This window comes from Panthera leo, chromosome B1 (genome assembly GCF_018350215.1).
Source record: "Panthera leo isolate Ple1 chromosome B1, P.leo_Ple1_pat1.1, whole genome shotgun sequence".
Lineage (NCBI taxonomy): Eukaryota > Metazoa > Chordata > Mammalia > Carnivora > Felidae > Panthera > Panthera leo.
Genome location: NC_056682.1, coordinates 118,782,290 through 118,803,139, shown reverse-complemented (window position 1 = coordinate 118,803,139; position 20,850 = coordinate 118,782,290). Strand labels below are relative to the sequence as shown.

The following is a 20,850-nucleotide window of genomic DNA, read 5'->3' as shown; positions in this document are numbered from 1 at the left end:
TAAACTGTACCAGTGGTCTTCTAGTTTCCACTGGTAACTGATTATTAAATTAGTGGCTGACGTTTTATTCTGAGTATTTATTTTGCTCAAGATGATAAATTATAATTTCCTCTTAGGTTCTTCACGAAGTCATTTTGTGTGCTAACAACATAAAATAGTATGCCTGCTTCGCAGATTCCCAAGTAAGGGTAGGTAACAAAATAACTGAATCATTCAAAAAAATTTTTTTTTACTAATTCTTTATTTTTGAGAGAGAGACAGAGCATGAGTGGGGGAGGGGTAGAGAGAGAAGGAGACACAGAATCCCAAGCAGGCTCCAGGCTCCGAGCTGTCGGTACAGAGCCCGACATGGGGCTCGAACCCACAAGCTGTGAAATCATGACCCGAGCTGAAGTCAGACACCTAACCGACTGAGCCACCCAATGTACGCCTATAACTGAATCATTCAAGTAACGTATTGATTCTTGGATACAGGTTAATCTATATAAGACATCTGTTATATTTTTTTAGGCTTTTCCACTTTAATTTTGATATAACACAAACCAGTATTAAAGACTGATGATAATTAGAGAAAAGCTGAATTGCACTAACCCTCTAAGCTAGTACTATATACAGACACAGATTATAGTTTAATAAAAAGTTACACAATTGTGGGGTGCCAGGGTGGCTCAGTTGGTTAAACAGCTGACTCTTGGTTTTGGCTCAGGTCATGATCTTGCATTTTGTGAGTTCGAGCCCTGCATCAGGCTCTGTGCTGGCAGTGTGAAGCTGCTTGGGATTCTCTCTGCCTCCCCCCCTTCCTTTTTCTCTGTCCCTCCTCTGCTCATGCCTCTCTCTTTCTGTCTCAAAATAAATAAACTTAAAAAAAAAATTACACAATTGAAGAAATTTATAATGTATAGTAATAGCACCTGAGAAGGTACATGTATCTTTAATCAAGTTAAGCTATGAGTTACTTCTGCTTTATAATTCAAAGGGAAGATCTCATGTAATATATAGTTCTGTAGTTATTTGGGTGATAGCCACAATAGGACTATATTTAAACAACAAGTCCATTGGGGCACCTGGGTGGCTCAGTAAGTTGAGCATGTGACTTCAGTTCAGGTCATGATCTCACGGTTTGTCAGTTTGAGCCCCACATCAGGCTCACTGCTGTCAGTGCAGAGCCTGCTTCCGATCCTCTCTCCCCCTCTCTTTGCCCTTTCCCTGCTCATTCTCTCTCTCAAAAATAAATAAAACATTAAAAAAATAAATAAAAACAAGCCCATCACACACAAACATGGCCCACATTCCCTAATACATTTGATACTATAATTTTGCTCTGAAGTGTTACATAAAATGCATCTTTAACTCTGATCAATCTGCAAACTGAAAAATGTCTCATAAGAAATCACATACCTCTGTGGTTAGTTGTGTGGCTCTTGATGTAACATGAAGATTCTTATTGTCTTCTGTAACAGCATTAACAAGGACACCAGATGTCAGGGAGATCTTCAAAGTTTGGTAGTTTTTAAATAGTTGTTCATTTTTCTCTTTCACTGATTTCAGGTCATGTTCCCATTCTTTAGTTATGGTAGCATTTCTTTCTTCAAACTCTGTAGATTCATTCATTATAGCCTATTGAATAGTAAAACACTATTATAACTCTAAAATGAATTACATATAAAAATACTATGAAAACTACTAGAATTCTAGAACAAGGCATATGCTGAAATTCATTATTTAGAACACTCTAGAATAGTACTTTCAAAGAATGTGAACATTCTTTGTGGTTTGCATCAGTTTCTAAAACTACAGAAGATGCTGGATATTGATGAGAATAAAAAATAAGGACTGGAGAGGATTCACATTGATTTGCAAGATGATAAACCTCACTTTATTAAATCAGTGCTAACATTATGGAGAGGAATCTGCAAAACTGTACAGGTTAAAGTTATTATGTATTATGACATTTGTTATTCAATTTTTTTAATGTTTATTTATCCTAGAGAGAGAGTGTATACAAGCATGTATGCACGAGAGGGGCAAGGGGGACAAAGGATCTGTCAGCACAGAGTCTGATGAGGGGCTCAAACTCATGAACCGGGAGATCATACCCTAAGCCAAAGTCAGATGCTTAACCGACTGTGCTCCTTCCTGTATTATGATATTTATAATGTCCTATATAAACATTAACTGATGTGTAATAGCAGAGCATATTCAATAAACTTAACAGCAATCTATTTTCCTGTTTCATTTCAAATCTCAATGTTTATAGGGAAAATAGTTCACTGACTTTTGGTAATCTGAAAATCTTATATTTCTGTGCAGGAAATAATAGTCAATCAATACCTTCGCTAACTCTGAAATTACTCATATCTTTTTACTTCCTAATTGTTATGGGATGTATTTTTGCTCATCATGAATGCCTTATTGGTTTTATCTATAACTTTGTGGCTTTAAGGCACTTCTATCAGACTTGGATGCTAACTTAGTTGTGTTCTTGGCTGGCATCCTGGACTTTCCTGGGTTCTAGACTACTGGCCTCACACCATACGAAGTTATCATTTCCTATTCTCAGGGTGCTGGAAGAAGCCACATATCTATGCTCATCCACACAGTAGGAATCCCTACTTTCTACTCCCAACTAGGCCCTCAATATTACAAGAAAAACACTGAATTATATGGGGATTATCTTAGCCAAATATTGGTTTTATACTTTTCCGTTGATTGTGGACTCTTCCCCTGCCCCCGCCCTGAAATAGCTCATACTATTCTGCTAGCTTGAGGTATTTAACAAATGGGAATGACTCTCCATAGGAAAACAGCTTTTGAAAATATTACCTATACTTCAGTGTGATTTAAGTATAGTTTCTAGATGAAATTAAAGTGTCAAAAAAGAACTGCCCAAACATATGAAATATGAAATTAATCTTAGAAGCTGTGATGTTAATCTAGCTCCCCTTGCTCCAGTTCCATGTACACAAGCAACTTTCTGATTACTGTGTATTTTACCAGGTATAGAGATAGGGATTACTTCAGAAAGCAGAATGAGGGGCGTCTGGGTGGCTCAGTCAGTTGAGCCAACTTCGGCTCAGGTCATGATCTCATGGTCTGTGAGTTCAAGCCCCGCGTCGGGCTCTGTGCTGACAGCTCAGAGCCTGGAGCCTGCTTCTGATTCTGTGTCTCCCTCTCTCTCTGCCCCTCCCCCGTTCATGCTCTGTCTCTCTCTGTCTCAAAAATAAATAAACATTACAAAAATTAAAAAAAAAAAAAGAAAGCAGAATGATATCCTCATCAATGGAAAGTACAACAAATTAACAAAAATGATCTTCAGCAATGTTGGTTCTTGTGAATCTATACACTGGAGCCAGTCACCTCAGGAACAGAGGTATAAACCATATCTCTGAACCTCAGAGTTGAAGGATCAGTGCATATGGTAGTGATACCACCAACATGAAAAGCAAATGAGGCCTCCGCCAAGGAGTTGGCCAGGCTTGTCTATGGCATGACCACAGGTGCTGCCTGCAGCCCTGAATCAGGCTCATGTCTTACCCTGTTGAGGCTACTGGGGGGAAAAGGCTCAATTCCTACAGAAGCAGTGAGAACTGGGAAAGGAAAGAGGATTCAAGATTTCATAAGTGGAAACTGATTAATTATTACACCCCAAGATTTTATCCTTTTTTTTTTTTTAAGTTTATTTTGAGAGGGAGAGCAAGCACAAGCAGGTAAGGAACAGCGGGGGGGGGGGGGGGATGGCGGGGGGAGGGCGGGGGGGGGATGGCGGGGGGAGGGCAGGGGGGCAGGGTGCAGATTCCCAAGCAGGCTCCGTGCTGTCAGTGCAGAGTCCAAGGTGGGACTCGAACTCACAAACCATGAGATCATGACCTGAGTGAAACCAAGAGTCGGATATTTAACCAACTAAGTCTCCCAAGCCTCCTAATTTTATCTTCCTTACAAGTGTCAGTTGATTATCTTTAATTATCTTAAAGAAGCATACATAACATATAAGAGGAAGAACATGTTTTACATAATTTTTTCCAAATAAAAAAATGAAGTATATACAAGTAAATTACAGAAAGCATACCTAAGATTAAGTTGTTCTAAGTCTTTTTTAAGAAAGGTGGAAAAATCAGAGCAAACAACAAAAAAGAATGAGGTAGCACAAAAGAAAATCATTACTTACAATTATCTTGTTATTATAGAAGTTATTCACTTGACAAATCCTATCATTTTCTTTCTGGATGCCATTTTTAAGCTTTTCTGTATCAAAATGAGTATTCAACCATTCTTCCAAAAACTGGGTCATTTCTTTCGTATTACTTAGCACTTGTTGAAATTCAGCCTTTATGCAGTGGAAGTCATTTTCTGAAAGATCTTTGAGAATTTCCTGTGTGAAAAATAAGTATTTAATCACCTGGACATTAGGAAAGTTTTCACCTAAATATCATATAGATATCAAAGAGGGGAAAATATCTTACTGAACTTTCATTCTTAATATTTTGAAATAAATATAATTCTAATTTATTCTAATTACATTAGAAATGTAATTCTAATTTAAAACTTTATTCTAGTGATTTGAATAATAAATTTTTGGCAGTATAGGCCATCTAAGAGGAATGTCTGTGAATTCTGCCTGTTAGAATTAACTGTCAAAACTGTCTGTGACCAATAATCACAATATACGAAGTGCTTCTGCATGTAGCTTTCCTGTGCACTCAGGTCTCACATACGTGTTGGGAGTTGGATGCCAGCCTCACACTGCTGGGTGAGAGCAAGGCACTCCATATGGAGTTACTGCAATAAAAATGTTCCTGACTCCCAGCCACAGATCTAGGTTTAGAAAGCATTTGCAAACTTATTCTGGGGTTCTATGAATTCCCACTTGTTGGTACTAAATCTATTTCCTGTATCTGTGGAGTCCTGAAAAAGGAGATTAGTCCATTATGTGACACTCTTTACATCTAGCCACCTGTCACCCTGCAACCTAGTTTTAATTTCTGGAAAATGAAAAATGGCTCTAAGCACATGGAAAGGTACCTTCTCTATGTGACATAAAGGCCTAAAATCTAATGAAACCATTTAAATAAATGATACCTCAATATGTAGATCCATATTCTGGCTCAATTTAAGGTCTGTTAATTCTCTGGATGGCACATCATAATCTTGTTGAAGGTGTTGTATTTTAATTAGCAGTTCATTTTGCTTTTCCACTTCGTCAATAAAAAACACTTCAAATTTATTGATGGATTCATGGTGTTCTTCCTTTATCTTTGTAACATGGCTTAACACATACTTACAGAAAAACATTAAACAAATTGGGAAATGAACTTTTTATCACATTTAGAGGAAGTTTTAAACCCTCAAGACTAAGAGGTGGGATGGCATCTCTTCTTTATCTATATCCTCTGGTAAGTGAGGAAGAAGGAAAGAGCCTCTCTCTATCCCCAGTTTTCTCCTCTCAGTATCTTGGGAGAAGAACTTCCAGACTTCAAGTTCCTTACTTTGGACTCCCTACTGGATACATCTCATAGATGTTCAACAATTACCTTACATTCAATATTAAAATGTAACATAATCTCTTTCCCTAGAAACTCACCTTTCTCTACCAATCACCCATGTTTCCCAGCTAGAAGCTTGAGATTCATTTTCAACATCCTGTCCTGCATACCTTGATTGGGTAACCAAAATGGGTATGCCAGCCTCAAGATGTACTTTCTACATGTAGTTAGATGTTTGGCATCAAGGTAACAATAATCTGAATGCCATGTGTTCCATGGACCTCTTGGATAAATTCTGGATATCTGATTGCCTGGATTTGTGGAAAAATTTCAGGGCCTGGGGCACCTGGGTAGCTCTGTTGGTTGAGCACCCAGCTCTTGATCTTGGCTCAGGTCATGCTCTCATGGTTAGTGGGATCAAGCTCTGTGTCAGGCTTTGCGCTAACAGTGTGGAGCCTGCTTGGTTTTCTCTCTCTCCCTCTCTTTCTCTGCCCTTTCTCTGCATGCACACACTGCCTCTTTCAAAATAAATAAACTTAAAAAAAAAAAAAAAGGAATATCAGGGCTTGAGAAGCAAACTACCTAGGAAAGACAAATACCAACTCCCTCCCTCCTTCCTCAGTCTTCCACTACTTCGTAACCTCTTATAATCTGGCCCTTCCTAAGCACGCAACTAAAACTGCTCTGAGAAAGTCACCAATGAGCTCCATTATCAATCAACAACTTGAGGGCATCTGTTCAGTTCATATTCTGGCTGCATGAAGTATCTGACACTCTTGACCACTTTATCTTTGACATGTTTGTCCTCTACTGACTTGAGCAACAGCACTTTTGCTTGATTTTTTTCTGTTCCTTTGACGTTTCCAGCCTCAAACCCACATGTTGCTGTCTTTACTGCTACTGACTGGAAAATTTATCTTCTCTAGATCTCTCTTCTTATCCCATGGCTCTTATTCTTCTATTATGGTTTCTGGGTGACCTTACTCACATATGTTATATTATCTAGCAACTATAAGCTGATGAATTCCAAACTTTTTTTTTTCTTTAAGTTTATTTTGAGAGTGAGCAAGCACACGTGAGTGGGGGAGGGGCAGAAAGAGAGGGAGACAAAGAATCCCAAGCAGGCTCTATGCCATCAGCACAGAGCCCAAAGTGGGGCTCGATCTCATGAACCCTGAGCTCATGAACTGAGCCAAAATCTAGAGTCAGACGCTTAACCAACTAAGCCACACAGGCATCCCAAGCTGCTGAATATTTCTTTAATTTCTTTTGTCCTCCCCATCCCTGTGAATCTTTTTCTGGTAAAAGAGTCACCTATAGTATCTCATCTGACCACTGTAACTGCTTTTTGTCTCTTCTGTCTGCCACAAACTCATTGTTTTTCTATGGTGAAGTAGCTAAAATGGTATGATCGTGCTACTGCCACTACTTAAAATAACTGTCCAGTGGCTCTCCATCATCTGCAAAATGGACTGCAATCACTGTTGCTCAGTCCAGCTTCTACTGCAGTCTCACCTTCTGTGACTCTTTATCTGGTATGTCAACAATCTGCACGTACCTCCATCACCACACTTAGACTACCTGCTTATATATCTGCTTCATGCACTAGACCAGGAGATAACTGAGATGTTATTCCTACCTGTCTCCTGAGCACCTTGGCAGTATCCAGATTCACAGGGAGAGCTCAAGTTTTGTTGAATGAACAGGTCCTAGATGCATACTGGATTTTGCACATACTATGCTGAGACCCATATAACCCTTAATTTGGTAGTAAATACACTAAATAGCAAATATGCCAACTCCCAAAGTAGGACTTAGATATACTGATGTTAAAACCAATTATAGCAGTATTTACAAAGATATTACTAAGAAACGTGGTACCTGAAGTTTCTTCATGACTCTGTGGAATTCCATTGAACATCTCTGGTTTGCAGTAAGAAGTTTTTGAATTTGTTTGATTTGTGGATACGGAAGTGAGAGGTTTGCTCTCACTCTAATTGAAAGCTCTTTTTGGGTTTCAACTTCCTTCTCCAAGTCAAGGGATAGTCTATCTAAGCACTCATAATGATTATACATCTCTGAGTATCTCTTCAGAAGCTCCTAAGGAAAATTAGAATTCATTTAACAATTCATTCTAATGTAACAAAAATAGTCCTTGCCCTAGAATTTTAACAAAACTTATGCTTAATATTTTCTGTAATGCAGAAACAAATTAAGATGTTTGTGTTAAAAAAAAGGGGGGGAAGGATCTCTTATTGATTTTGGATTACAGAAATACTATTTAATTATTTTAAAAATTTAAAAATTTTAAATATAACACAGAAAACCAGAAACAATCCCTATTAACATTTTGATACATTTTCTTTTAGTTCTTTATGCATTCATGATTTAAATGACCATCTCAAAGTCTAAAGATAAATTTGAGTGAATTCAATCTAGTCTATATTATAGTTCAAGACTGAATGCTGGCTCATGTTCACAGCAGGCAGTGTGAGTTTCCAGGTAAAACAAGTGACGAAAAATCGAACTATTTGTCAGCTTGGTGCAGCCTCTCTACACATTTCTATTTCTCTGCCTAGAATCTGAGTTTTCGAACCTTTTATCAGTTAGAGTTCAGGTTCTATCTCTGCTACTTCCTGACTACAGATATCATTGAGCCATTTTCCCAAAAACAAAATAAAGACTATAATGAGTCCCACAAACTTTTCTAGGGGAAAGTAAATATGATATCCATATCTATGTAATCTATGAAATATACACAGACATTATAGCTTAAGGGAAATAAAATTATATTTGTAAAAATGTTTCTAAACTCAAATTCTAAACTTATACTTGATTTCATGTCCTGATTCTACCAACCTACTAGCTATATGACCTTGAGCAACGACTAAACTTCCTCTCCAAGCCTCAGTGTCTTTGTAAATGGAGCAATAAAAAGTATCTCATGAGATAAAGAACTGATATAGTGCCTAGCATATGGTAGACACCCAACAAGCCTGGTCTGTAAGTTCAAATGATTAGAGGCCAAGCAGGGGACACACTGGTCAAAGCGCAGGTGGAAGAACACAGTAGTACATATTGCTACAGTCATGTAACAAATAACATGTTTAATTCAGGGTGCTAAATAATAAAACAAGGGGCTTCTGACAATAATGAGCTTCCTTTTTAATAACTTAAGGAAAAGCTAGCTGTACATTCATTTCCTGCCTTTGGTCCTAGTATGAATCATGTTACAGTATGAAGCAGCACTGTGTAATCATTCATTTGTACTTTTAATAAATACATGTTCCATTAGGAATGTGCTAAGTGATATAGCCACAGAAAACACACAACATCTTTAGGGATCTTGCATTCTAGTTGGAACGAGACGGTAAATCCTGTTGGCTTTTCCCCTCAATATACATTTAGAATCCAAACATTTCTCACTACTCCACTGATTCTTCTCTGAGCTGAGCCGCCATCAACTTTGCCTGGCTTATTGAAATTTTTCTCTCAGATGCTCTTCCTGCTTCCACTCTGTTTCCAACACAACAATCAGAGTCATCCCTCTAAAATGTAAGTCAGATAATGTCTCTCTCATGGTCAGAACTTGTCAATAAATCTCCATCTCACTCAGACTAAAACCCAAAGATCTTTCAAGGCTGCACAGCCTGCATCTTCTTCATGAACTCTCGGACCTCATTTCTTATTAGCTTTCTCCCTTGTTGGATGTTCCTGGAACCCACCAGGCAGGCTTTTGCCTCAGGAGCTTTTACTTGCTATTTTCTCTTCTTATCCCGTTCTTCCCCCAGATAGCTATGTGGCTCAATCCTTTATCTCTTTCGGGTATTTTCTCAAATATCATCTTTCCAGTGGGGCCTTAAAATCACCCCCTCCCCCCATTTTGTGTGTTTATGTACATACATATGCACATACTTGCACACCTATACTAGATTAGAAAGTTGAAAAAAACTTTGAGCACTATCTACTCATTCCCCAGAGGCTCCATTCTAGGCCTCTGGAAGGGTACCAATATTTATTTGTAATTTTAACATGGGACACTTACTTTTATCCTAGAGCACTTGTCTCTCAGGCTTTCTGTGAGGTGGTGTTTCCCATTACATGGTAACTTTTTTTCATATTTTACTACCTCTTTATGGTTCTGTTGGTCCTGTTTTGATACAAAGAAATAAACAAGGCGTCAACTATAACTACATTCACATTTAATGTCTATATACTTGTCCACTTACATTTTTTCACATCATTTCAATAATGGAATTATAAACTTGTAACTCAAAAACAAAGTGAAAAATGGTCAGAAAATGAGTAACAGTACCACTAAGTAGTAAGTGGCCTTGACTCACTAAGAAAAAATGTGGAAAAACCACATATTTTTGGAGATAGGATTTATCCCCATAACCATCACAACTGCAAATTACACTTTAGGTTTATATCTGGTTCCTACTATTCCAAGTCTCTGAATTAGAATTAGTCTCTGAATTGCTGCCAAATAATACGCTACCAAACCACCTGAAATATCTCTGTTCACTCTTCCCAGCTCCTTGGAATAGAAAATGCATATCCTGTTAGATCTTGGACTTCTGATTCGAAGTACGACCTAAAACCTTTTCTCCCACTTATTTACTACAGTACTTAGAAGAATGATTGTTTAATAAATATTTGTTGAATGAATTAAATCTTTTTATAAAGGGCTCACATAACAATGATTCCCAAGGGTCTCATGTTTCTACTAATGTTGCAGATGACATGGTCTTCTGCTCTGTTGTTGAATTATGAGAATAAAAAAGATTTCTTACAGATTTCATATTTGTCTGAATTTTATGTTATTTTCTTGAGGGTTCAATTGGGCTTTTTAAGACATGTGATTCTAAATACCTACAGTCCTACTGGATGAACTTCTTTCCTCTGTGTATCTGGCCACTTCTCTGAGGGACGAGATGAGCCTATGCCTAAAACTCTGTCACGTAGAGGCAGAGAAATGGCGCACTTACTCTTCTACAGATCTAGTCCTTCAAATATTTCTTCCTTAAGGATAATGCCATTTCCTGGTGAAAAAGCCCTTTTAAAAATTACATTAAAGAAAATAGTCTGCTTTATGTAACAAATCTTTTCTTAAAAATAAATAAAATGGGGGGCACCTGGGTGGCTCAGTCGGTTAAGTGTCCGACTTCGGCTCAGGTCATGATCTCACTGTTCCTGAGTTCAAGCCCCGCGTCAGGCTCTGTTCTGACAGTTCAGAGCCTGGAACCTGCTTCAGATTCTGTGTCTCCCTCTCTCTCTACTCCTCCCCTGCTCACACACTGTCTCTCTCTCTCAAAAATAAATAAAGATTAAAGAAAAAATTAAAAAAAAAAACTATTTAAAATAAAAAAAAATAAATAAAATGGTATTTTCTGAGAAATATTTTGGCTTCTTTTAAAACTGTATTTTCTTTTGTGTGAAAAATTATAGTAATAGTTTTCCCATTATCCTTCCCTGTATGTAGAAGTTTCCAAAAAGAAAAGAAAAAAAAAAAACACCCAAAACAACAAAAAACAAATCCCCAAGCCCCACAACAAAAAACCCAAATTGTTCCCCTTGTCAAGAAAGCTTGATTCTTACAGTTACTAGATAAGGAAGATTCTGAACTCACTCTAGCTATCATTTCTCTTAACGTTTCTCTGAATTGGTCTCTTTCCATTTTCAGAGACTCTTTTATCCTCCTTAGCTCATCTCTTTCCTCAGCTACAATTCTGAGTTCTTCAAGTCTTTTATGAAGTTTCTTAGTCAAGTGTAAGTTATCCGCTTCCACACTTTGCATAGATAAAGTTTGGGCCTCAAACTGCTGCTTCAATCGTTCCATTCTGTTTATATTTTTATGGGTTTTATTGACATCTTCTTTCATTTTAAGAAGTTGAAGCTCTTTTTTCTGAAGTTCTTGTATCTTGAGATAATTATAAAACAAGTTAGAATGCAAAAAGAATTCCTGTGTCTATTTGTTATATATGTACATCTATTTCTATCTCTAAATATCTGTATTTATATTCTTTCTCATTCCCCAAGTGATTTTGGACACAGTTACTCCCCAAAGAACAAAATGACATGTACCTTTTTCTGTAATTCATCTTTAGATTTATTTAAACTCTTTTGAATATTTGAAATCTGAGTTGTCTTTTCTGAAACTCTCTGCCTGAATTTATCAGTAGTTTCTTGGTATTCTTTCAAATGCATATGGGCAACTTTTAGTTCTTGTTGTGTTTCTAGATCCTTCATTATTAGAAGAAATGAAGAAATATTATGATGTAAAGGCACATTACCTTTTCTTAATGATGAACTAGTTAGACAAAATCTTAAAAAATGCATGCTCCCAGTTAAAAACAAGCAGCACAGCACCCCCAAATGAGAGCAGTACAGAAGGCTATAAAGTCAAGTCCCTGTCCCCAGCCTCACCCATCGTAGCTGGGTTTCCCAGTGAACTCTGCCAACTGCTCTCCTTTCTCTCATACCACTTGGACATCATTCTACATCACTATCACAGAAAGAGGGCCCTCTTCTCATGCTAAGTACTCCATCATACAGATGAACCCCACTTAGCCAGTGCCTTATTAGTGGACACTTGGATTGCTTCCAGACTTGTCAGCACAGACAACGTTGCAGTGAGTGCTGTTGTATTTCTGCCCAAATGTGTGAATATATTGGTAGGATAAATTCCTACAAAGTGGAATCGCAGTAGCAGATATATACGCTGATAAATCTTTAATAAGGCATTGTCAAACTGTCTCCCTGAAAGTTTATAACATTTACAGTTTCACCAACAGTTATTATTTATTTCCAAAGAAGGAAGCTTCTTATACTAAAAACATGTTTATTGGACAGGTAGAAAGAGTCCAACTCACTCTAGCTATGGTTTTCTGTAGGTCTTCCTTGAGCTGGTCTCTCTCCAATTTCAGATTATCTCTTTCTTTCATTATAGATTTCATTTCTTCAAGGTTTTCATGAAGCTGCTGGGCCAAATTTAAGTTCTCCATTTCTATTTTATCCAGAGTTAAACTTTGGTCCTTGAATTGTTTCTTTAATCGCTCTATTTCAGACATTTTTTTCTGTGTCTCACTGACATCTTCCTTTAACTTAAAAAGTTGATGTTCATTTGCCTTAAGTTGCTGAATCTTAAGATAAGCATAATATAACATGTTAGGATACAGACAGTTTTTAAGGGAAGGATAAAAAATAATTTCGAAATTAAGACAGTTTTCCCATGTCACTCATTAATATTTTGCATAATTCCACACAAAACTTATTTTCTTTTGAAGTATAATATACATAAATACACTAATCTTAAGTGTATTGCTAAATTATTCTCCACATATGTATACATCTATATAATTACAACCCAGATTAAAATATCAAACATTTCTAGCACCCCTTAAGGTTCTGTGTGCCCCCTCTTAGAGTTAACCACTATTCTGAACTGTTTTCATCCTAGATGAGTCTTGCCTGCTTTTGAAGTTAAAAAATCACGGGGCGCCTGGTTGGCTCAGTCGGTTAAGCGTCCGACTTTGGCTCAGGTCATAATCTCATAGTCCATAATCTCGCGGTCCGTGAGTTTGAGCCCCGCATCAGGCTCTGGGCTGACAGTTCAGAGCCTGGAGCCTGTTTCAGATTCTGTGTCTCCCTCTCTCTCTGACCCTCCCCCATTCATGCTCTGTCTCCGTCTCAAAAATAAATAAACGTTAAAAAAAAAATTAAGAAAAAGAACTGTCTTTAAAAAAAAAATCACAATGTATTTATCCATTTTCCTGTTGATAGGCATTTCACTTGTTTTCCATTTTTTGCTGTTATGATTAGAACTGTTATGAACATTCTTGTACACAGCTTTATGTGAAAGTATGCACTCTTTTCTCTCAGGTACATATCCAAGAAATAGAAATACTGAGCCATAGGCAGGTGTATGTCCAGCATTAGTAAAAACTATCAGGATGTTTTCAATGTGGTTAAACCATTTTACATCCCCATATGAGTTTAGGCACGAATAAATCAAATACCCAGGGGCACCTGGGTGGCTCAGTCGGTTAAGTGTCCAACTTCGGCTCAGGTCACGATCTCACGGTTCGTGGGTTCGAGCCCCGCATTGGGCTCTGTGCTGACAGCTCAGAGCCTGGAGCCTGCTTCGGGTTCTGTGTCTACCTTTCTCTGCCTCTCCCATGCTTGTTCTCGGTCTCTCTCTCTCAAAAATAAATAAACGTTAAAAAATATATAAATTAAATCAAATACCCAAACAAGCACCTTCTTCATACCTTTTCTTGTAATTTAGCGTTTGAATTTTCTAAATCCATTTGCATATTTGATATTTCATCTGTCTTCTCAGAAACAATGCCCCGGAGTTTATCAATAGTCTCCTGGTGCTCTTTCACATGCATGTGAGCAATTCTTAGTTCCTCTTGTTTTTCTAGGTCCTTTGTCATTAGAGAAATTTTAAGAATGGTGACATAGCTTAACATTAACTAGTATTTTTTTTTTTTAGAAAAGTGATATTTTCTTAGTAAAAATAATAAAACTATTACTTCTTAAGCTACATCTTAGATGTTAGAAAGTTACAAGCTTTCCCTTCATCCCTTTCCCTGTCCTCACCTCCCCACAATCTACTCCTACTTTTCAGAGGCAAATACATGATACATATACTATTCTACAGCTTGCTTTTCCCTCTAAGTTATTTGGGCTTCCAAATTAGAACATCCAAACCTATCTCTTTTTTTTTTGTTAATTATGTTGCACAGTATTCTGACATACTGTTCATATTTACCCAGTTTTGGATATTTAGATTGGATATTTAGATTGTTTCCCAATTTTTATTACAAATTGCTACAATGGACACCTTGTGGTGTGTGTGTTTGTGTATGTACATAAATATACATGTAGGATGAAGTCCACAAAGAAAATACTGCTAACAGAATTAAAAATTTTGAAGAACAATACCAAATTACCCGCCTTTGTAAAAGGTTCCATCAGTTCACTCACATCAACAGTGCCACTCACATCAAAGCACGGTTCCCTGCTGTCAGAAAAACACACATTTACTCACTAGCAGAGGAAGAGTAACTTACTTTAGCCTCTTTTTCCCTGAGGCTTTCTCTGAGCTGGTCTCGCTCCATCCTAAGGGTTCCCTCTGCTCTTCTTAGGCCATCTCTCTCCTCAGTAACACATTTTATTTCTTCAAGGTTTTCATGAAGTTTCTGACTCAGCCTTAACTTCTCAGTTTCGACACTTTCCAGGGTTGAATTCTGGGTCTCTAATTGCTTCTTCAATTGCTCTGCTTGATACATATTTTCTCTGAGATCATTTTTTACCTTAAGAAGTTGACGTTCTTTCTCCTGAAGTTCTTGGATCTTAAGATAATCATATAATAAGTTAAGATATAGATTGATATTAATAAATAATACTTTCTTTTTTTTTAAAAAATTTTAATGTTTATTTATTTTTGAGAGAGAGAGAGAGAGCCAGTGCAAGCAGGGAGGGGCAGAAAGAGAGGGAGACATAGAATTTGAAGCAGGCTCCAGGCTTTTAGGCTGTCAGCACAGAGCCTGATGCAGGGCTTGAACCCACAAACTGTGAGATCATGACCTGAACTGAAGTCGGATGCTTAATCGACTGAGCCACCCAGGCACCCGATAAATAATACTTTCTAAATTAAGCAGGCAAATCTTTGTCTATGATTTTAGGCTAATTCATATCCTGTTTCATTACAAAAAAGACCTAATGTAAACTCTCAAATAAAAACCATACCTGTACTTTTAAGGCAGTATCTGTGTTTTCTAAATCCGTTTGCATATTTGATATTTCATCTGTTTTCTCAGAAATAATGTCCCGGAGTTTATCAATAGTCTCCTGGTGCTCTTTCACATGCATGTGAGCAATTCTTAGTTCCTCTTGTTTTTCCAGGTCCTTTGTCATTAGAGAAAGGAAAATGATTTTTTAGAGTGACAAAGTTCAAACAATGTGTGGAAAGATAGAGGGTAAGAGGTAAATATGCCTCCCACCCCCTTAGGCCTCATCCTCTAGTTACTTTTAAACATCAATACATGTTAGATACATTAATCCATAACTTACCCCTTTCCTTAAGAGGATACTTCCAAATCACCACCATGGCACTGCCTCATTCTTTATCCATGGCCTAGTACTCTATGGTCTGAGTTTGCTGCACTCATTAACCAGTCTCCTGCTAATGGACAGTTGGTATTTTCCCTGGTTTTTGTGGTTTGCTTTGATTTGTTCTTACAACTTTCTGCAATGAATATTCTTCTACAGATATCTTTGCACAATTGCATTACTGTGTGCAGGATAAGTGGCTACAACTGGGCTTTCTGAGTCAATGAATAAACGTATTGAAATATTTGGAAGATATTATCAAATATCCCCTCCTCCAACCTTGCATAAGGTTGGACCAATTTTACACTCATACCAATCCTATCGCCCGTGGTTCTTTTAGGACACAGTGTCATATTTACTGGATGGGAGAAAAATAGTAACTCACTCTAATTATGGTTTCTCTCAGGTTTTCCTGGAGCTGGTCTCTCTCTACTTTGAGAGTCTCCTCTACACTCCTAAGATCATCTCTTTCTTTTGTAACAGATCTCATTTCTTCAAGGTTTTCGTGAAGTCTCTGAGTTAACCTTACATTCTCCTTTTCTATATTTTCCAGAGTTGACTTTTGGGCCTCAAATTGGTTCTTCAAGTATTCTATTTCACACATTTTTTCCTGAGTCTCATTGACAGGCTTCATCTTAAGAAGCTGACGTTCTTTTTGCTGAAGTTCTTGCATCTGAGAAAACAACAAAACAAGTTAGGACATAGGCAGAAATTTTTAGGAAAGGGAGGAATTGTTTCTGAGTCAAGTGAATCATCTTTACATTTTATCTAATGTATGTAATATTTTCTTCCACAGGGATATGAGGAACACAATAATCAGATGTCAGTTTCCAACTTAATAAGACCTACCTTTTCTTGTGATACAGCATCTGAATTTTCTAAATCTTTCTGAATATTTGCTTCTTGATCTGTCTTCTTTGAAAAAGTCCTTGTACTAATGGTTTCCTGGTACTCCTTCAAAAGAATATAAGTAGTTTTTTAGTTCCTGTTTGATTTTCAGTCCCTTTATGATTGGATAGAAATTAATAAAGCAATAGTGAATATCACTGTTAACCACTTTACCACTATTTCATACCTAAAAAATCATTAGAATAAGGAAACTTACTTCAGTTACAATTTCTTTAATGTTTTTTTTGAGTTGGTCTCTCTCCATTTGAAGGGCCTCCTGCATCCTTTTCAGTTCATCTCTTTCCTTAATTATAATTTTTATTTTATCTTGACTTTCCTTGAGTTTCTCGGTCAACTGGAGCCTCTCGCTTTCTATACTTTGTAGTGATGAATCTTTGACTTTGAGTTGTTCCTTTAATTGCTCCAGCGCACTCATTTTCTCCGGAGTCTCACTGATTTCTTTGGTGGTAATAAATTGTTCCTGTTTCGCATGAAGCTCTTGGATCTTAAAATAATAATAAGTTAATAGCTAAAATATACATACACACAAATTATGCTTATATATGTGTGTGTGTGTACACATATAATACGTTTTAGTTTTTGAATGAAAAGAACTCACAATGTTCTCCATAACAATTTAGTATGCAAAAACAGTTTCTGTAATTCAGTTAGCTAGCTCCCTCAGGTTTTTTTCCTACACTTCCTTCACCCCCAATTTACCTTTTTCTGTAATTCATCATGAGTTATTTCTAATTCTTTTTGAAGGCTGGACAGCTCATTTTCCGTCTCAGAAAGATTCACTCTTAGCTTCTCAATAGTTTCCTCCTGTTCCTTCATGTGACGATGAGCAACTTTCAGTTCCTCCTCAGTTTCCAGGTGCTTCATTATTAGAGGAGATGTTAAGAAATTTACAGAAACATTATAACCATTATACTCTCTTTTTTCCAAAGGTTTAGTTTTTACAAAAATATCTGCTTACAAAAGTAAAAAAAAAAAAAAAAGCACATGGGGGATGGATGAAACTTACCTTAGCTATGATTTCCCTCATGTTTTCTTTGAGCTGGTTGCTTTCGGACTGAAGAACTTCTTGTAGCCTTTGTATGTTGTCTCTCTCCTTAGTTATACATTTCAGTTCATCACGACTTTCCTGAAGCCTCTCGGACATCTCGAGCTTTTCCACGTCCATTCTTTGCAGGGCTGACTCTGTGGCTTTGAGCTGCTCCTTCAGTTGCTCCATCTCGCTCATCATTTTCTCAGGTGCGCCGTCTTCTTCTTCCATATTGAAGGACCGTTCTTGTTTGTCTTGAGCCTCTCGGATCTTAAAAGAATAAAACAACAAGAGAATTGACATCCAAAGAGACTTTATTTTACTTTCAGAGAAAAGAAATCAGGACAGTTTCTAAAACAAGTAAGTCAGGACTCAGTGGCTCATTACAGAGCATTCTTTCCACTCTCCTACTTGTCATCACTCAGGTACTGAACACTTCTTTCCTGAGGGCTCAGTGTGCTGTCAGTATCCTACCAGAGGTTAGAGATAAATTGGTAAATGAGACTTATATGATCCTTGCCTTTTTGAGATTTACACTTCAGAGGGAAAGATAGACATTATGCCAAATCTTACCAAACAGGGGTGCTGGGTTCTTGCAGGGTTATGTGGCAACCTAACCAACCCTGAGTGGTTAGGAAGGGCTTCCTGGGGGATGGAAAGCTTTGGTTGAGACATGAAGGATGACAGCAGTAGGTGGGCAAGGCAGTAGGGAAATGCTGCAGGCAGGGAGACCAGAACACCCAAAAGCCATGAGATGAGGAAGCACAATGCTGGAGCATGATGAACAGGGGTAAGATGAGCAGAAATAAGGCTGGAGACCAGCAAGGTCTGGGATCCAAGGCCTCATGGGCCACGTGAAGGATTCTGGTCTTTGGTTCAAGAGTAGAGATAGGTTATTAAAAGTTTATTTTATTTTATTTTTATTTTATTTTATTTATTTATTTTGAAAGAGAGAGAGTGAGAGAGAGAGCTGGGTCAGAGAGAAGGAGAGACAGAATCCCAAGCAGGCTCTGCTCCCTCAGTGCAGAGCCCGATGCAGGGCTTGAACTCACAAACTGTGAGATCATGACCTGAGCTGAGATCAAGAGTCGGATGCTTAAATGACTGTGCCATCCAGGTGCCCCTATTAAAAGATTTTAAGAACAAAGGATTGCTTGGGCTCAGAATGAGGAATGAATTAGAGAAGTATAGAAATGAATACTGGGAGACCAGTAAGAGGCTACTACAGAAAGCCAGGGACAGAAATAATGGTGGCTTGGATTAGTGTTGGCAATGAGAGAAAGAGGGAAGATTTCTCTCTCCCTTTCTTTCTCTCTCTCTCATACACACACACACACACACACACACACACACACACACACACCTTAAAATCAACAAGGTTTGGTGCTTGGATTATAAGGTGAGTGTGAGGAAAGGATATTGGGAAGGGTGATTCTCAGATTTCTGTCTCAGGTATTGAGGAAGTGCTTTATGAGATTCTACAGGAATAGATTTAAAGAAGGAAAGAAAATAGTTTTTCTGGCTTTATCCTTTCTTATAATTTAGCATTGCTTTTTCTAAATCATTTTAAATATTTAAGAAGACAGCTGTCTTCTCTAAAACATCTTCTCTCAATTTCAATAGTTTTTTTTAGTATTTGTGAGCAATTTTTAGTTCTGTTTCCAACCACTTCATAATTGAGACATTTAAAGAAAACACTGTAGTAACATTTTAACTATAACACAAGTGCTTCCTTTCCCAAAGACTTGATTCTTACAAAACACTTGTTCAATGGAAGGAAAGGATGAAACTTACTTTAGCCAAAGTTTCTCTAATGTCTTCTTTCAACTGGTCTTGTCCAGCCCGAACTGCTTCTTTTCTCATTCTAAGGTTGTCTCTTTCATCAGTTAGAGATTTTATTTCATCATGACTTTCTGGAAGTTTTTCAGTCAACCCAAGCTTTTCCATTTCTATGCATGCAGGGGTCATTGAATCCTTGGTTTTGGATTGTGTCCTTAATAGTTCCAGTTCATCCCCTGTTTCCTGAGTACTACTGACTTCTTTCACATTAGGCAGTAGTTCCTGTTCCTCATGAAGCACTGGGATCTTGTAATATGCATGGAATACCAAGGTTACTATCTGGAGAGCATTATCATAATTTTTCAAATTTTTTAAAGATGAGAATACTGTCCCTACAAATAAAAGTTATCTTGATCCCATGACCTATCGTGGATCACAAACTCACAATTTATTCATTTTCTCTTGATTCCTACTAAAGCTATCCATGGCCTTTCTGCTAGTCACATTCTGCCGTAACTTTCTTTGTTTCCAGCTTACATCCAAAGTGAATCAATTCTTATACCTAACTAACACCGTTAATTCAGCCAGTTGCACACGTCTTCATTTTTATACTAGTTCTCAAAGGCTATAGGAGAAAAAACATTGTTTTTATTGAGATTTTATCTCAATAAATGAATGGTCCTTAATTCTCAGATGACCTCCCATGCCACTTCTCATATTCTTTTATATGTACAGACCATTTCCTATGGTCATTAGTGGTTCCATTAACTTTGCATATCATATTTCTGCATTTGTCCTGCTGGAATTGAAGGATTATTGTATATCCCCAAATTAGGGGGAGAGAAGAGTGTCTTATTCATATCCACAGTTTCAATGGCTGGTACATAGTGGACTTTAACATATGTTGGTTCAGTTATCCCAGGGTTTCATTTTCTCTATAGCATTTGCCATTATCTCAAATTATCTTTTTCATTTGTTTGTTTATTTACCAATTAACTCTTTCCACTACAAAATAAGCTCTATGGTCACAGAAATTTTGTTCAGCTTGTTCCCATTTTATTTCTATAACCCAAGACCTTGCCTGACACATTAGACACTCAACAAATACTACCCAATAAATGAGCTGTAACAGTCACTACTTAACTGCTCATTTTTCCTTCAAAAAAAAAAAAAAAAAAAAAAAAACGAAACCAAAAAACCAAAAACCAAAACAAAACAACCCCTCCCCCCAAAAAAAACAAAAAAGAAGGGACAAAAGAGAGAAAGAAGAAGAGACAAACCTTTTCTTGTAATTCAGTATTGGATTTTTCTAAGTCATTCTGAATATTTATCATTTGAGCTGTCTTCTCAGAAATGTTTCTTCTTAGTTCATCAATAGTTTCTTGTTGTTCTTTGAGATGCACGTGAGCAATTTTTAGTTCTTCTTTTGTTTCTAGACCCTTAATTAGCAAGTGGAATTTAAAGAATATTATAACAACATCAACATTGCCTCTCCCTTCTCCAACTGGCTCGGTTTTAAAGAAACATTTACTA

At 37.3% G+C, this 20,850-nt stretch overlaps 1 protein-coding gene across 4 annotated transcripts in view; it reads right to left on the bottom strand.

The window, feature by feature from the left end:
• The window catches only part of CENPE (centromere protein E), a 79,256-nt gene that overhangs the window by 16,617 nt on the left and 41,789 nt on the right, over window positions 1-20,850 (bottom strand). For 3 of the 4 annotated variants that reach the window (XM_042935783.1, XM_042935782.1, XM_042935784.1), the window contains 18 exons: window positions 20,598-20,756; window positions 19,333-19,623; window positions 17,518-17,808; window positions 17,211-17,369; window positions 16,708-16,995; window positions 16,452-16,556; window positions 15,988-16,275; window positions 15,240-15,398; window positions 14,561-14,842; window positions 13,754-13,912; window positions 12,356-12,625; window positions 11,568-11,726; window positions 11,113-11,403; window positions 9,526-9,630; window positions 7,362-7,580; window positions 5,077-5,274; window positions 4,166-4,369; window positions 1,399-1,617 (listed from right to left, as the gene is read on the bottom strand). In XM_042935783.1, the coding sequence (XP_042791717.1) occupies window positions 1,399-1,617; window positions 4,166-4,369; window positions 5,077-5,274; window positions 7,362-7,580; window positions 9,526-9,630; window positions 11,113-11,403; window positions 11,568-11,726; window positions 12,356-12,625; window positions 13,754-13,912; window positions 14,561-14,842; window positions 15,240-15,398; window positions 15,988-16,275; window positions 16,452-16,556; window positions 16,708-16,995; window positions 17,211-17,369; window positions 17,518-17,808; window positions 19,333-19,623; window positions 20,598-20,756 (3,846 nt within the window). The remainder of the gene's footprint in view (window positions 1-1,398; window positions 1,618-4,165; window positions 4,370-5,076; window positions 5,275-7,361; window positions 7,581-9,525; window positions 9,631-11,112; window positions 11,404-11,567; window positions 11,727-12,355; window positions 12,626-13,753; window positions 13,913-14,560; window positions 14,843-15,239; window positions 15,399-15,987; window positions 16,276-16,451; window positions 16,557-16,707; window positions 16,996-17,210; window positions 17,370-17,517; window positions 17,809-19,332; window positions 19,624-20,597; window positions 20,757-20,850) is intronic. The other variant, XM_042935785.1, reaches the window with a different exon arrangement.